The sequence below is a fragment of the Misgurnus anguillicaudatus genome, chromosome 25, assembly GCF_027580225.2.
Source record: "Misgurnus anguillicaudatus chromosome 25, ASM2758022v2, whole genome shotgun sequence".
In the NCBI taxonomy this organism is placed as follows: domain Eukaryota; kingdom Metazoa; phylum Chordata; class Actinopteri; order Cypriniformes; family Cobitidae; genus Misgurnus; species Misgurnus anguillicaudatus.
The window spans coordinates 28,852,064-28,871,413 of NC_073361.2; the positions used below are offsets into that span (position 1 = coordinate 28,852,064).

A 19,350-nucleotide genomic window follows, 5' to 3' on the forward strand; every position below is an offset into this window, starting at 1 on the left:
GATAGCTGCGGCGCAAAATTAAACCGCCTTCCTCTCCCTCGCACGCCTCGCGTCTCTCTTTGTCTTTCTCGTTGAGCCGAACGAGCGGTCCACAGGTGTCCGGACCCAAACGACTGTAACGCTGATGGTTATGACGCCCGTGGTACTGTGTATCTATTACACACATGACTGGCGTTAGATGCCCATTATGGCGCTAATCAACACGCGGATGATCCGAGAGACACGTGTTTGGTCAAGATATCCATTTCGGTCGCAGTCCGTGGAGACCGCTTAACGTTTCTCATGTACCGCGTCAAGGTAGGCTGCGTTTCAAGTGGATCTTAATTAGGTAGCCTTTATTGATAACTACTAACCTATGGTAAATACGTTATGGAAATGGGAAGGTGGCCGTTAAGAGACTCAAGCATGCAAATGAGACTGACGTCCGAGGAACGGGCGATAGGGGATTTAAACGGTATTAAGGCGACGCGGGGTGCTGACAGAGATTAATGCTTCATGCCGATTGGTCTGTAGCAAAACGCTTGCTGTAGTAGCAGCTAACCAGTTCAACACTCGACTATATTACCAGAGACTGTTCGCTTTCTAAATAAAACTAACAAAAGTTTAATTTCTTTCTTGATTTTTTTATAAACACAGCTCTTGAAAATATCATAAAATTAAAAGACTTTATGATCGGGGCCATTTACAGTAATGTGCAAAGTCTAAGGCCACCGTTAGATATAAGGTACAGTATGAAAAGGTTCAGTAAACTAAATCAAACTACTCAAATCAATGGTTATGAATAAAGGATACTCACATGTAAACTGGGGTGGTATGTGAGCAGACCGTTATCACACAATGTGACATATTTCTTCTTCCACTCCTTATTAAGTGACTTCCCACTCCGTTTTAACAAAATTCCCTGTTGAAAACAAAACATTTCTAATCACCGTTTCATTTTTCAGATATCTAGACATTTTCTATGAGGTATGTAGTATGGTAATACTATGATATTCTTTGAAGTACCATAAAAACAGCAAAGTGCATCAATATCAATCAAAAACACCATGTTGTGTTACCATGTAATACCTTCACTGTATCCCAGCAGATGGAAAGCTCATGTATATGTTCAGCTATGACAGCTCATTTAAGACATATGCACTCATCCACGTACATTTAAGGCTTATTAACTCAGAGTGTGACTTTTCACAGAAAAAACATTAACACCAAACAAAAACAATGCTCCCCTATGGAGCTCTTCACATTACGTGTGAACATTTGTTCAGTGCTGAAGGAGCGTTTCTTACATTGTGAAGGTCAATTAGTTCTTCGGGAATAGTTTTGTAAAGAATGTTCACTATTGGTGTGAGCAGAATTTTATACAATTAAATAAATGACCCACAAACATTATATGACATAACAGTTTTTTGATAAAAATAACCCACAAAACAAACATTATTTTATATAAAAAAACTGACAAACAAACTTTTTATGATATAAATGACCCAAAAACAAAAATTATTTGATATAATAAACTGGCAAACAAATGTTTTATAAAATAAATGAGCCAGAAAACAAACATTATTTGATATAAAAAACTGACAAACAAACTTTTAATGATATAAATGACCCACAAATGAGCATTATTTGATATAGTAAACTGACAAACAAACCTTTTATGATAAAATGACCCACAAACGAACATTATTTGATATTAAAAACTGACAAACAAACTTTTTATAAAATAAATGAGCCATAAAACAAACATTATTTTATATAAAACACTGACAAACAAACTTTTTATGATATAAATAAGCCAAAAACAAAAATGATTTGATATAATAAACTGGCAAAAAAACTTTTTATGATATACATAACCACAAACAAAAATTATTTGATATAATAAACTGGCAAACAAATGTTTTATAAAATAAATGAGCCACAAAACAAACATTATTTGATATAAAAAATCTGACAAACAAACTTTTTATGATATAAATGACCCAGAAAACGAACTTAATTTGATATAATAAACTGATAAAAAAACTTTTTATGATATAAATGAACCACAAACAAACATTATTTGATATAAAAAACTGACAAACATTTTGTGATAAAATGACACACAAATGAACATTATTTGATATAATAAACTGACAAACAAACTTTTTATGAAAACATTGACCCACAAACAAACATTATTTGACACAATAAACTGACAAACAAAATTTTTTATGATATAAATGACCCACAAACAAACATGGTTTGATATAATAAATTGGCAAACAAACTTTATATAATATAAATGACCCACAAACAAACATTATTTGATATAATAAACTGACAAACACACTTTTTATAATAAAAATGACCCACAAACAAACATTATTTGATATAATAAACTGACAAACAAACTTTTTATAATATAAATGACCCACAAACAAACATTATTTGATATATAAAAACTGTCAAACAACTTTTTATGATAAAAATTAACCACAATTGAACATTATTTGATATAATAAACTGACAAACAAACTTTTTATGATAAAAATTAACCACAAAACAAACTTTATTTAATATAATAAACGGACAAACAAACTTTTTTTAATAAAAATGAACCACAAATGAACATTATTTGAAATAATAAACTGACAAACAAACTTTTTATGATATAAATGAACCAAAAACAAACATTATTTTATATAAAAAACAGACAAACAAACATTTTATGATATAAATGACACACAAAACGAACTTTATTTAATATAATAAACGGACAAAGAAACTTTTTATAATAAAAATGAACCACAAATGAACATTATTTTATATATAAACTGACAAACAATATTTTATGATAAAAATGACCCACAAATAAACATTATTTGATATAATAAACTGACAACAAACTTTTTATGATATAAATGACCCAAAAACAAACATTATTTGATATATAAAAACAGACAAAACAACTTTTTATAATATAAATGACCCACAAACAAACATTATTTGATATAATAAACTGACAAACAAACATATTAAAACTAATAAATGTTCATACAATATTAATAGAAATACTAAATATTGAATTCATTCTTAGTAATGAATGTTTAGCCCATCATAGGCGTGCTTTGTTATAGTTACCAAACCAAATAACAAATAATCAAAATGTAATGTCCGACTATTTCAACAGGACATGGCTCCAGGTTCAAAACCAGCAAATTTAAGGTCTATATAGTTTCCCTGACTGATCATCTTTGATGGGTCAGACTGAGAATTGAAACATGAATATCAAACAAGGTGGTCATTGTTGTGCACATATCAGTGCTGTGCTATTAGGGGGACTGAGGAATAGCAAAGGCTAAATCCAATTTGTGCAAATCCTCTGTATGTATTCTTAAGCCTGTTGCGCCGGTGAACTCTTCCAGACCTCTGCAAGCACAAGGATTAAATCCTGTGATCCAAGCTCTTCAAAAAGATCCCAGTCTCTCATATCTCCTGCTCAAGGTCTCATCATCAACCTCCCACTGTTCTTTAAAAAAAAAACACTCACCGAGCACTTATCCCCTAAAGTCAAGCTCGGACAAACACTCCCTGCCCAGCACTGGAAGTGCAGAGGAGACTTAAGGGGCGGGAGCAGAGGACGCGGGGGATTCGGGTGGCCTGTTTTTGCTTAATTATGGGATTAGGGAAGAATCCTGTGCTCTTTAACACTTCCTGTTGGGATTGAGAGAACAGGGGGGCTGTGATGTGTTAACTGGCCGGCCCCGACTCTAAAGAGGATTAATCCACATGAAGAATACACGACTTGCTAAACATCAGGGGCTGACCCGGGGTCAACTGGGTATCATGGTGTTTACCCGACAATCAACCCTAATCCCCTTCTCACCCTGATGTGATCTCTGTGGTGATATTATTTCCTCTCTTACACCTCTGAGATACTGTTTCAAACCCGTTAAACATGTCAAAATATTTGAAACCTGTTAACTTCTAGTGCACCAGCTGTGTTACAGTAGCGCTTTGATTACAAATACAAATTAAACATAATGATTATTATTATAATACATTTCCTATTATTAAAATAAAATAGCATACAAAAAATAAATTGAGCATCTGTTTTACAGCAGCACTGTAAAAAAATTCCGTAGAAATTACAATGTTATTGCAGCTGGGTTGCCGGTAATTTACCGTAGATTTACATTTATGTTATTTACTGGCAAGAGTTTGTTCAAAGTTAAATAAATTTTAAATATTAAGAAGTCTTTATCTTTACAGAATAAAACTATACAATAACAGCCTCATGCAAAGCATTCTGGGAACCAGAAATCATCAATCAACCTTTTTCTGTTTTTTGCTTCAGATTTTGTTTCCCAGAATGTTTTGCTTGATGCTGTTTTTTTAGTTTTACTCTGTAAAGACAAAGACTTGTCAATGTTTAATGTTCATTTAACTTTCAACAAAATGTTGCCAGTAAAAAACATACATTTAAATCTACGGTAAGTTACCGGCAACCCAGCTGCAAATTTCTACGGAATTTTTTTACAGTGAGAAAACTTACTGTAAAATTTTACCATAAATTAAAAATAAGATTATTACAACAAAAAAAAAATCATCAAACAATGAAAAGTAAAATAAAGCAGACGCAGTTGTTTTATAGTACCGCATATTGTCGCATATACATTGTAAAAAATGCCTGTAGAAATTACAGTATTACTGGCAACTAGCTGCCAGTAACTTATTGTAGATTTTACATTGATGTTATTTACTGGCAACAGTTTGTTCAAAGTTAAATGAATATGAAACATTTTCAGTCTTTATCTTCTACAGTAAGTTACTGGCAACCAGCTGCATAATTACAGTACATTTTTTACAGTGATAGCTAAGTGGTAAAGTATCGTGTTAGCAGCGCAAAAGGTTGTGGTTTAACTACACACATACTGATAAAATGTACCTTGTATTGCACTGTAAGTCGAAAGTGTATAAAACTACATTTAATTGAAACAAATTTTACAATAAAACAAAATTTAATAAATTATAACCTACTTGTAAACACAGTTTCATAGACTAATGTTTGTTGAAAAATTTTTAAATGCTCATTAATTTTTAAGTTGTTTTTGGGAAAGCGTCAGCTAAAATCATCAAACCTGTTATAAACCTGAAAAAATATACCATTAAATGTGTCCACCTCATTAAATAACGCTGTATAAATATAGTAAAAGCAGCTGTGATTTAGTTTTAACTTGCACCACGAGTGCTTTGCAAGGTCAAAGTTTTATTGACGTTACGCAGTCTTGACCTCATCAGGTTTGCACAATAAATTCAATGAATATTCTGTCATTTCTTAAGAAAAAGCCATCTGTTAGCTGCACAAGCATGTCCATTAACCGTTCAATACTGTGGATGTTCCTACAGAAGTCCTATTGGCGAAGCGATCAAATAAATTCAGCGGACAGCTGGCTGAACTCTTCAGGCTTCGGTGTACATGGATGTGCAACAGTCGCGTCTGTTTCCAACAGTCATGGATGTATAAACATGATCAGTAAAATCCCAGCCCACAGTGTTGAAATAGATCAATGCTAAAATATGAAAATTTCAATAAATGCCATGGAATATAAATACGGTAAACTTTTCTAACTTACTGTACTGGAAAAATATGTGTTTTACATTATTACTTGGAGGAAAAACAAAGTACGAGCCATTTTTACACAGCAAAATGTTTCTATAAATTATCTCTGTGCAAAATGATAATTTAGGTATAATTTCATATTGTAATATTAATATAGAGAATCAGATGTCCTTTACAAAAATACTACGGTTTGTCTTTAGAGATATCACGCTTTAAAGAAAACCTGGTAACACTTTACAATAAGGTTCATTAGTTAACTACATTAATTAACATGAACTAATAATGAACTGCACTTATACAGCATTTATTAATCTTTGTTAATGTTAATTTCAACAATTACTAATACTATAATGCACTAACATGAACAAACAATTTCTATTAACTAACATTAACAAAGACGAATAAATTCTGTAACAAATGTATTGCTCATGGTTTGCTCATGTTAGTTAATACATTAACTAATGTTGACTAATGAACCTTATTGTAAAGTGTAACCAATAACCTTAAATACAAAAGGGTACATAAATATGTGCTTAAATAACTCATGATCTTACCATAATACACTGTAAAAAGATTCAGTAGAAATTACAGTGTTACTTGCAGCTGGTTGCCGGTAACTTACCGTACATTTAAATTGATGTTATTTACTAGCAACATTTTGTTCAAAGTTAAATGAACATTAAACATTTACAAGTCTTTGTCTTTACAGAGTAAAACTAAAATGACAGCAAAAGCATTCTAGGAAATAAAAACTGAAGCAAAAAACAGAAAAAGGTTGATGATGATTTTGGTTCCCAGAATGCTTTGCATGAAGCTGTTATTGTATATTTTTATTCTGTAAAGATAAAGATATTTAATATTTATTTAACTTTGAACAAACTCTTGCCAGTAAATAACATACATTTAAATTTACAGTAAGTTACCAGCAACCAGCTGTAATTTCTATGGAATTTTTTACAGTGTATGTCAACACTATAATGTTTTTGTAAGAGATAGACTTAAAAAAAAAAATTTGTAGTTATGCCCCTATTTGCCAGTAACTTACTGTAATTTTCAATGTGTGTTGATAATTAATTAATTATTATAAAAAAGCATTTTTATTCTCTTTGATTTTAAATACAATTGTATTACATATTTAATAATTTAACTTTTTCTTTTTTTTGGTTTTCAGGTATCTGCTTTAAGACTGCAAAAAGCGCTTTTTACATTAAACACATTTTGGAGTTAATGTGAAATTCCCTCTATATTCTGGTCAACACAAATATACAAACACCTTATGTAATACACTCACTGTCTTTTTCTATCTCTTAAACCTACAGAAACCCATGTAGGTCTCTCTCTCTCTCTCTCTGTATCTCACACAGACGTGTCTATCAACATCGCTGCATCGGTTTGGTGGTCAGCTAAAAAGAGGGAACTTACTGGGATTAAACACAAAAGCTCTGTGTTGACAGACCCCTGAGCTACCGCATCTATTGTTGCTCTTATTTACCATATTTACTGATTGGGAGGGGTGCAGGGGGGTCCGGTGTGTAATTTGCCCAATGGGAGGTAATTATACTCCCATGGTACTTTGATCTTCCTGACTGTGCATTTGACTGGCCGGGCAATCAGGCCCATTGAAAACTCTCTCACCCCGGCCAGCGCAGCCCCTCCTTCACTCTCTGTGAGTATCCACTACAGACAAACAGATTACAATGGGCGCTCTTAAAGAGATAATCTTGAAAGCTAAAGTGTAATCAATGTACAATGGAGGTAAAGTAAAGAAGGTTGACAGAGGATATAGACATGTGATATGCTAACCTTAACCCCCCACAAACCCACCACACACATTTACTTATGCATTTCTTATACAATAGAAATTAAAATACAACTGACTATGCTGTAAACACATAACACTATTTTTGAAAACTACATTTTTAATGCAAATGTATTATTTCTATACAGAGAATATGCCCATTACAAAAATGCTACCAAGTTTAAACTAGCACTAAAAATTAGCAATAGTTTTTAATATAAATTATAAATTATATATATATATATATATATAATTAATTAATATATTTATTATATATAATGAATTATAATGTAATTATCTTTAAATTAATTTAAGAGAATTAAACTGCGTTTTAGGGGTCATGATTTGCATGTGCTTCTTGTCACCGGATTGAGGTCTGTTCTGTGTGACGACACTAATCTCTGACAGGGGTTAAAGGTTAGGGTTAGGGTTCGTTTGTAAATTGAATCTGAGGCTCAAATGAGAACAAATGAAGGAACAACTACACAACAGAAAAATAAATATTTGACGGCTACTGTGTCAAGCACGACGGCTAATTACAGAATAAAAGAATAATTTAAAAAGAGATGTTGTGCTTCGTACATATGAAAAATAAGTATATAGGTAGTATACCTAGTTTTTGTTCATTTTTATGAAATGACATAAAAATCTAAATTTTAAATTAACATAAAACATTTACTGAAATCCTATTTTCTGTCTTTAAAAAAACAACAATAAAACAATGAAAGAAAAAAAAGGGACAATATTGCATTTATTTTAGATACTTAAATATATGTTACCCTGGACCATAAAACAGTCATAAGGGTCAATCTTTTAAAGTTTTGATTTATGCATCATGTGAAAGCTGAATAAATATGCCTTCCATTGATGAATGGTTTGTTAGGATAGGACAATATTTGGCTGATATACAACTATTTGAAATGTGCAAAAAATAAAAATATTGAGCAATCACCTTTAAAGTTGTCCAAATTAAGTTCTTAGCAACACATTACGTATGATAAATAAATATATATTTTTTAGGAAATTTACAAAATATCTTCATGGAATATGATCTTTACTTAATATCATGATTGTTAGCATTAAAAAACTATAATTTTGACCCATGTATTGTTGGCTATTGCTACAATATACTTGTGCGACTTATGACTGGTTTTGTGGTCCAGGGTCACATATTATATATTACCATAAAAAAATTACAAACAAGAACATTGATGAACTCGACGTGGTAAGACTTTATATGGTTGTATTAGTTAATGCATTAGCTAACATGAACTTAAAATGAACAATATTCTACATCATTTATATAGGTTATGTTAATTTCAGCATTTACCATAAGAATGTCTTTTTTATCAAAAGTTATAACTGTTAACATAAATGCACAATGAACTTACATAAAAACTTGTATTGAATTGCATTAACTAACATTCGCAAAGATTAATAAACGCTGAAAACTCTTTGTTAGTTCATGTTAGCCAATGCATTTACTAATGTTCACAAATACAACCTTATTGTAAAGTGTTACCCGCCATAAAGCCTTCTTATACGTTCACAAAACGTTCAGCATCATAACAACTGACAGTATTACATTCAACAGGTTGGATAGAAAAGTAAAAGCTTACAATATATCAGGGCTAGTGGTCTCAGATCCTGAAGATCTATATCGTTCTGCAGGATTTACTGCCCACCCAGATCCAACACACCTGTCTGTCATATTTAAATAATCCCGAAGCGTTACATTTGCTTATTCAGCTGTGTTTGATCAAGGTGTTAAACTCTGCAGGACAGCAGCTCTCCACAAGCTGAGATGTAAAGCTCAGCTGTTTATATCAACCTTCCTAACATTGTGTTAGACTGACATCTGCTGGTGATACAGAGGAACTGACTTACACAAACTAAAACCAAGTCTACTACATACACACTGTAAAAAAATGCAGCATTTCTGTCAAATCAATATGTATATTTATGTTACTTTAACTTAAATTAGTAAGTTAAACAATTTAAACTTATCACAGGTTAAAACTTCAAATAGTAGGTTGAACTGACTTGCAAAACCAAGTTGTTTTCATGCTGCATTTCTACTGCTTTACAGTACAGGCTTAAAATGTATCAAATAATAATAATAAATAAATAAAATAAAATATTTGTATGTAATTTAAATGTGAAACTACACACTTTTCAAACTTTGCAACTTTCACAAACACATTCATAAAAGGATCAATTTTTATTCTGTTTTTGTCATAACAAATTCTTATTCCCCAAAAATAATCCACCAACAAACAAGCTGACATTATCAAATTTAAAGTAAAAGACATTTTAACTGTTTATGAGCCCTTGTCCCAAATGAAGGCGACCACCAAAACAAGTCATTTTGCATACTTTCACTACTTTATGTGTCCGCTATTTTATTAAGAAGAGGATGTCTTAAATAGCCAAATCTATGCATGCACGTTTTACAATATTAGGTAACTTTATACACAAGAAATGGTCACAAATGGTCCCCGCTGGGGTGGTACCCCTTTAAAAATTACACCTTTGCATCCAAGGAGTTCAAATTTGTACCTCATTGGTACATATCAGAACCAAATGTATGTATATTAGGGCTGCCAAAAGATTGCGATTAATCGCATACAAAATAAAAGTTTTTTGCATAATTTGTGTGTGTGCACTGTGTGTGTAACTATTTTATATAGGCAATAAATAAATAAATAAATAAATACTTTCTTAATATAATTAAATTAAAATAATTCTTAAAATCATACATATGTGTGTATTTATATATACATAATACATACAGTACACACAGTACACACACACACACATTACGCAAACACAAACTTTTATTTTGTATGTGATTCACGATTAATCTTTTGACAGCCTTAAACATATCTCTATGTAAATGGTTAAAGGGTACTGCTTGTATTTTTTGTTTGACAGTGCAGCCCAAATTTACCAAATATCTTAATGGAACATGATCTTTACTTAATATCCTTATGTTTTTTAGCATTAAATATATATATATATATATATATATATATATATATATATATATATATATATATATATAATTTTGATGTATTATTGGCTATTGCTACAGATATACCCATGCGATATATTATGCAAACACAAACCTTTATTTTGCATGTGATTAATCGCGATTAATCTTTTGACAGCCATAAAACATATCTCTATGTAAATGGTTTAAGGGTGCTGCTTGCAGTGTGGACCTCCATCAATTTTGTATTAGGCTTATAATATTTTTGTACCATAAATCTAACCGTATGCATGTATGCACGTAATTCGAATAAAAAAGAAACATGACTTCACACATCTGCTGGGATAAATCTGTTAATAAGGACATTTGGCCCTCACCAATATAGCTAAACCTGTATACAGTCTTCATTGCAGTGTACTTACCTCTTTATAATAAGACTACATTAGATGTGACGTACCTGTTTGATGGGAATGGCCCTTCCACTGCCTATACTGTCAGTTTTACTCTCACTGCTCTTTGATTGATCGCTGGCTTTCCGCGACTGCAAAGAAACAAGAACACAAATCAGTCCGGGATCAAATAGTTAAAGATCTAGGGAAGGGTTTGTGTGTGTGTGTGTTTAAGTTGTGTCTTAACTCTAGTGTGTGTGCAGTGAAGTGTGTGTCTGTGTTGTGTAAAAACCAACAAAAATAAAATAAAACAAACATCGCGCAAGCAAAACAGTGCAAACATACAGCAGCACATTAAGCGTGCAGTATATATATTTACACGAAATTAACGACAGACCTGGACAGACACAAAAATAAAAACAACAATCGGGAAGAATCCCACAAGTCGACCAAATAACAAAACACGAAGAACTATCTAAACCCCCAAGAGCTCTTTTTGTGATCTTTGGCGCCTCCGTGTGGCTTTACCAACCACAGTACCATCAATAAAATTCAATCCATTCATGAACAACACAAGCAATTTCATTAACAGATGAGAAAAGAGAATTTGGTTAGCAGGGGAAAACAAAGTGATAAAAATGATTAGTTTTGTACGATACGAGATCTCCACCTGTTGAAACATGCAAGCGTATTAAAAACCTCCAGGTCGGACGAGGAAAAAAGCAGAATTAGGGTTAGATATTCACACAAACAGCAATCTTGAAAGAAATAAATTGTGCATTTTCAATCACATCTCCGCTTGCAAAAAATGCTAAAAATCCTGTGAAGGAAAAGTTAACACATTTTTTTATCATTATACAAACACAAAGACAAACAACGAAATGGTCTCATACAGAACAAGATGAAGCGCTCGCTCGCAAATGGAGAGACATACAGTTTCATCTACTCAAATAAAAGTAGTCAAATGTATATTTTTCAACAATTTATTTCAGTTTGATATATACAGACACCATACAAATCAAGTCACAGGTTTACGTGGAAATAGTCAACAGGCAGAGCCACACATTGCAGTTCCCACAAGAGAGAGTTTGACTAAAGAGGCGCTGTTTCATATATCTCATATATGTAGAGAATATACTTTCTATAGAATACCATTGTAAATCAAATTCAATACAAGATATACGGCAGTCTATATTTGTCCATTATTGAATGAAATAAAAAAAACGAAACAGTGTGCAATGCATGGAACAAGTCATTTACCCACATCGTCATGAAATAAAAAAGAATAAATCCAAATAAAGAAACAAAAGAAATGGCTCTGGTTTACAAAGAGATACTACATTCATACAAGTCGGTGCAACACATTATTACCTTAATACGTCTCTACGCTTCCCTAAATTTATGAAGGCCTTCATAAGCTTCACACCAAGAGCAATGAAATCACACCTGGGTATCACCGTAACGCCCGTATCACCGTACGACCCGGCCCTATAAACCCCCCATAGCACGACGTGATGTGACATCATGTTAGTTTCACAGTTAATTTTGGCAGTCAGCATATTGATCGACACAAACGAAAAAGCTATGTCATCTTTCCGGACTCACATCTTTTTGTTGCAGCATCCGTTGCTATGCCAACAGTGCAGCATCAGGAGCTCTCCTAGCATCACATCTGAGTATGATATGGTTTACAAAGCCACAGTCTCGTTGATAAAGGAGAAACGGCGACGATTCGCGAGGGGTGATTTGTTGCTCCTGATTTGAAGCGAGACTACCTAACTATTAGCAAATGGAGATTTACTGCGTCTCAGACACAGAACTGAAAACGGAGACAGTCAAGAAAGAAAATAACAGCTGAAACAAACAAAGAATAACTTGGCAAATCACCTCTTAGTGTTTGGAAAAATCGCAAAAGGCAGAGTAAGAGTTCGGTCAAAGTTCTGTCCGTATCCCGGGGTGTATTTTTTTATAATTTTGGATCAAGGGCGTTGTCGTGGTTGTGGCTATTGTTGTCCAGAATAGGATAAAATGACTGATGGTTCAGTTCAACTTAAGTCTGTTCACTGTCCACCAATGTCCCTTAAAGAACCAACCATGGCTGCCATAAGGCATGTGTCCTAAAAACCATAGTGATACCCACAATGCAATGCGTACACTTAGGGGGGCAAAGCAGCGCTTGGCGTGGTCTGCGTGATTTGCTATTTCCTCCTCATTGAGGTCTGCCCAGCCCCGGGGATCCTCGAATCGAGGACCCCCTCCCATAATGCATTGCGGTCGTACCACCACCACCAAGGGCTCGTCTAATTGAGGAGTAGCCGGAAAGCCCTTTTAGTTGAAGAAAGGTCGGAAACAGAAGAACATATCTGGAAATATCGACAAAACAGTTTAACACTTTGGTCACAGGTGTGGACAGAAAGGGGGAAAGTAGAAAAAAAATGATAGACGTGTACAAAGATGGGAAATGGTCATTGGCGTTTTACAGGGCTAAATGGTGATGATGATGAGAGAAAAATAAAATAAAATAAAATAAAATAAACAAACTCCTCTCCTTCATCTAATCTGTGCTTTCGTATAATATAAAAAACATACAGACGCAACATCAGACCAACGACAAAAATCTCACAATGATTATTTTAAGTATCATGGAAGCACTATGCTTAGTTTCTGTCCTCTGCTGACCTCTAGTGGCAAAGACACACACTTATAAAATGATGAAAAAACTGATGATTTATATGATTTATGGGATGATAGGAATTATTACTATATTGGCACTGTTTTTTATATGATTCAATAATTATATCGAGTCTTAAATCTTTATAAAGTAACTATTCTTTAAAATTTCATTAACAAAATATTTAATTTATGGCTTTCTTTATTATGAGCTAAGATGGAAAAAATACAAACTTTTCAGTCCTAATTTAATTTTCTTACTGCGTCATCTCCGTTTATTGGCAGCTGAAATTTGTCTGAAATATTATAAAGTCTAGCTGTGGTAACTAACACGATGCCAATAAAGATTGCATGGATATAAGGCCACTCTTGACTTTAAACAAAAAAATGATAATATCTAACAGAAAACACTCGGAAACAAAAAGCTGCCAAAACTCTGTCTATCCGAAGGCTTTCCTCATTTATGCATGCTTTTTTATACATTTACCCTTGAAGTGGCTAAATTTACCCAATTGCTTATGAGATGACTGGTTAGACATGTCGTCGAAAGGGGGAACTAATGAACGATCCAGTCGTTAGCAGCCATCGTATTCCCGGCCGTCTCCAACAGTCGAGGTGTCCTGAACCGTCGTAGACGAGCTGCTCGGCCCCTCCCTCTGACTCCTCCCACTTGCCCTCCCTCCCTCGTCCCGCCCACCCGTAAGTCTGGTTCGAGGCTCCTCAGAAGGTCATGAGTTGAAACTCCCGCTCGCTCTGCCACTCGGGCACCCAGACGGGATAGGTGGCGTGCTTCGGCTCCATGACGCGGACCGGTAGAGCATCGTGTCTCACGTGGACGGGGTTTGACACTACCTAGCAGGGAGGGAGGCAGAGACAGGACAGGGGAAGCTAGCACAAGAGCCGCCACAGCTGCAGCCAATCACCTTGCGGGACCCTTCTGATTGGAGGAGAGGTGAGGGAATAGGGGACAAATTTGGTTGGGGTTAACGGATTCTTGAAGGCGATTGGCTGAATGGACAAATGTGGATCTTGAGTGGTTAGATCGGAGATGGTGGTGTCGCTAGTACTGTGTGTGTGGCTCTGCCTCTCTCTAGACTCCAGCGGAAAGACACGCTAGGTGAATGTCTGTCAAAGAAGAAAAGGGGGCGGGGCTTGCTTGGGAATTTTGCTGATTGGCACAGTGAAATAAGGAGGGGCGGGGTATAAATATCTGCGATTTGTTTTGTTTTTTAAAGAGGTGTGGGGAGGGCAGGTATTCAAATCCAGAGATATTAATAATAAGCTAGGATATTTTTCTTAGCGTAAAGCTTACAGTTTATAGAAAAAGAGGACAAACAAATCAAATCGGCAAAGCAATTAGCGTAACTCATCTTTCCTAATCCTTAACATCTTAAATCCTTTTTATTTTAAACCTCCCCGCATTTACGAAAAATTTAAACTATAAAAGGCATGTCGTCATGCGCGCGTCTGTGATAGCAGAGGCGGGAGGGATTTGGTTTAAGCTCCGCTCCGTACCTCTCTCTTGTGGTCAGAGATGGTATTACGCTCTCTGGCTTTGCCCTCCACTGCCCTAGGGGTGAAGGGGTGTTTGTGATATGGGTACCTAAGGGCAGATCCACTCACTGCAGACCTAGAAACAGCTTTTCTCTAGCTCACCGGCCGGGGCTGCTGGGAGATCTGCAGTCAGGGGACATCCTGCACTCTCAGTAGTGGGAGTGCGTGGTGCTCTGCATTAGCTGCCTCATACTTACTGTGAAGATGTTGGAGCGCCGTTTGGACTGCTTGCGGATGGGCGTGGGTGTGTTGGAGGCGGCCACCGTCTCTATACGCATTTCTCTCTGGCTTATGCTGGGGGTGGAGGGAACAGAGGACGAGTAATCGTTGAACGCGCCTCCGCCATTAGCAGCCTGGATAAGATGGATAGATGGATAGATGGATAGATGGATAGATAGATAGATAGATAGATAGATAGATAGATAGATAGATAGATAGATAGATAGATAGATAGATAGATAGATAGATAGATGATAGATGGATGGATGATGGATGGACAAACGGATGGACAGACAGACAGACAGACAAACAAACAGACAGAAAAACACACGGATGGATGGATGGATGGAGTGAGGGAGAGGGAGAGAGAGAGAGAGAGAGAGAGAGAGAGAGAGAGAGAGAGAGAGAGGCAGACAGACAGACAGAAAGACAGACAAATAGACAGACAGAAAAACACAGACAGACGGATGGATGGATGGACGGAGTGAGGGAGAGAGAGAGAGAAAAAGATAGACAGACAGACAGACAGACAGACGGATGGAGGTAGAGAGATAGACAGACAGAAAAAGATAGATGGATAGACAGACAGACAGAGAAAGAGAGCAAGCGACAGACAGATAGACAGACAGACAAACGGAGGGAGGGAGAGAGAGACAGACAGACAGATAGATATATAGAAAAGACAGACAAGACAGAAAAAGATAGATAGATGGATAGAGAAAGAGAGAGACAGACAGACAGACCATGGAGGTAGAGAAATAGACAGAGAGACAGACGGATGGAGATAGATAGATAGATAGATAGATAGATAGATAGATAGATAGATAGATAGATAGATAGATAGATAGATAGATAGATAGATAGATAGATAGATAGATAGATAGATAGATAGATAGATAGACAGACAGACAGTTAGATAGACAGACAGACAGACAAACAGACAGATGGATGGAGTGAAGGAGAAAGGGGGGGAGAGAGAGAGACAGACAGACAAGCAGATAGATATAGAGAAAAGACAGACAGACAAACAGACAGACAGATGGATGGATGGAGGTAGAGAGATCAACAGACAGACGGAGGTAAAGAGATAGACAGACAAACGGATGGAGGTAGACAAATAAATAGACAGACAGACAGACAGACAGAAGGAGGTAAAGAGATAGACAGACAGACAGACAGACGAATGGAGGTAGAGAGATAGACAGACAGACAGACAGAAAAAATAGATGGATAGACAGACAGACAGATAGATAAAGAAAGATAGCGGCAGACAGATAGAGAGACAGACAAACGGCGGAAGGGAGGGAGTGAGAGAGAGACAGACAGATAGGCAGACAGATATAGACAGACAAGACAAGACAGAAAAAGACAGATGGATAGATAGATAGATAGATAGATAGATAGATAGATAGATAGATAGATAGATAGATAGATAGATAGATAGATAGATGGGTAGATAGAGTGAGGGAGGTAGAGAGACAGACAGACAGAATGAGGGAGGTAGAGAGACAAACAGACGGATGAGGACATACAGACAGAAAGACAAAGAAAAATAAACAGAGAGAGACAAAGAACGAGAGACAAAAAGGCAGACAGATAGAAAGAAAAAAAGGCCGACAGACAGATGGATGAAGGGAGAGCGAGATAGACAGACGAATGAACGGAGAGAGAAGGAGAGAAAGAGAGAGACAGACAAACAGATGATAGAAAAAAGAAAAAACGAAAGAAGAACAGGCAGACCAATATAATCAGTATGATGGTAAACACGGTGTTGACAGACAATACATTTATTACAATCTCATTATAGTCAATGAAGTGCCCAGATTGAAGTGATTATCTTCTGTACTTGAACTCGTAAGACTGCACTAAGAACACTTCTTCATTTCCATACTTGTTCTATGCACTACGCATTTTGATGCTGATTGGAAAGTACAGACCTTTGAGAGCAAAGTCAAACACTATGCCAATACTGGGACTTTATTATAACAAGTTATTTATTTATAACAGTTATCATATTTATAGCATCATTTATGCATTTTATTTATTCTTATATTGTTACAACGTTTTGACACAAACATGCTGCAGGTTCATCTCCCAATCAGATGTGACCTGGAAGTGACCCTTGACCTGTATTACTACATTAGAGCCCTGAGCAGAGCAGGTTGCTAAACCTGTCTGTGCTTTAAAAGTTTAAATTCTCATCACCGTTCGCCTGCTAGCCGAGCGCAGGTTTAAACGGACTGTGACTGATCTCTGATCAGCAGTCATAGCCCAGACTCACCTGATTGATGTGTACAGATGGGATGGATGCGGCTGGGACGGATGAGTGGCTGGGAGAGTTAGGCAGAGATTTGCACGGACCAATGGAGAGCTGCTGTTTTTTCCTCAGGGCCACGACTTTCTGCGCAACTGCAAACACAAGTATTGCGACTATGAACACTATGTATGTTACGTCTCAGTAAATAAATATGTGACGCGCCACAATCCTAAAGATAACAGATAGTACACAATGTGCTGTTTATCATGACTACAGATCACGTATGATTATAGTATGATTGATTAGTTCACGGCAGCAGTACAGGGAGAAACGCAACAAACAGGTTATAGGTGCAGTCACCTGCATGCAAATTACGTAGCAATTTTACCAGAGGGAGTAGGGTTTGGTTTGAACAAAACAAACTAAATATATTTTCGATGTTTTCTCCTACACTTTTGGGGAAAGGGTACAAAAGCTGTCACTGGGACGGTACCCTTTTAAAAAGGTCCCAATACATACCCTTGTGGTACTAAAATATACTCTTTAGGTACAAAGATAGGTACTTCTTGAAAGGGCATCGCCCCAGTGAGCATTTTCTGCCTTTTATTTTGTAGGAGTGTACAACAGTAACAACATAAACAAGCGGCTTTCGTGGTCAACACGTAACTTCCGGTAAAGTCTGTTTATTTTTATGTTGTTACTGCTGAAACCGTCGACTAGCTTTTCTAAAACAAAATCTTCTGCTCCTTTGCTACAGTACTACGGTGGGCAAAAATGATTACAGACAACAACCAGGTTTATGCGCAGGTTCTAAGTCATCTTCAATATCTGTGTACAGTGCCACATACTGGTCTGGCATGTACACTACATCGATTTGAGTCGGTTTCAGTGTTTTTGTGTTTAATGCTGATATTTCTTGAGACGCAGCCGTGATTTTTTTTAAACGAGGAAAAATATCTGCTTTGGCTTCGTATGGATGTGGCCTTGGTTCAGAGAGCAGATAATATTGATGTCAACATGCGTTTTCAAAGAGCCGAAGTTTACCGTCTCTAGACAACATGCGCATCTCTGTCTTTTAATTATTTCAAATGGAGCCGGACCAGACAATTACACGCAGGAGAAATGCAGCCCTCAACACCCCGACAATAAAAACAAGGCTGAGAGAAATCCATTCTGACAATTATTATATCGGAGAGCACGCAGACTGAGAGTACCGCACAATAATGCAGCTGAAATGATAGCGGCACCTGCAAGCGCAGGCCGAGTCTCAGTCGCACGATGGGCGTATACCAGGGTTATACCAGATTATAATGCTGCCGGCTGGTAAATACTTATGTAATGTGCCTTTCTAGGCGCTGCAGGCAGCTAGAGGGATACAAAAGAGATGTTTGGGATATTTTCTGGAGCTTATTCGGCAATACATTCAGACACGCTATGGAAGTGGGCGGAAAAGTGTAACCTGGAGTGCCTCTGATTTTTGGGATTGTTTGCAGTTGGTCCGACTGCTACAACAGCAGTAAAACAAAATCAATGAAAACTGTATTGTTAGATGACAGAGATATAAAATCAGGTTGTAAACAGCATACATCATAATAGTATAAAGGTATTTACAATGCAAAAAAGTTTTATTTATGCATAAGCTAACATTAACTAACAATGAACATGATATAATGGGATATTATTTCATGCAATATCATTCATTCGACCCTTCAACGTTTAACCATGAGTTAACTTTGGTTACAATAAAATATATAAAAATAGGTCATATAACACCATATCTGTAGGAATCCGTTCCCATGCTTTATGAATGCATTGCATTCTGGGTTTGCAGCTGACTAACTTTTATAAGAGGCAAGGACGTAATCT

General features: G+C 35.9%; 1 protein-coding gene across 2 annotated transcripts in view; it reads right to left on the reverse strand.

Annotated features, from left to right (window-relative positions):
* Positions 1-19,350, reverse strand: part of agap3 (ArfGAP with GTPase domain, ankyrin repeat and PH domain 3) — a 226,151-nt gene that overhangs the window by 70,335 nt on the left and 136,466 nt on the right. For both annotated transcript variants that reach the window (XM_055182407.2, XM_055182406.2), the window contains exons 7-10: positions 17,509-17,636; positions 15,206-15,361; positions 10,853-10,936; positions 797-901 (exon numbers count right to left, since the gene is read on the reverse strand). In XM_055182407.2, the coding sequence (XP_055038382.2) occupies positions 797-901; positions 10,853-10,936; positions 15,206-15,361; positions 17,509-17,636 (473 nt within the window). The remainder of the gene's footprint in view (positions 1-796; positions 902-10,852; positions 10,937-15,205; positions 15,362-17,508; positions 17,637-19,350) is intronic.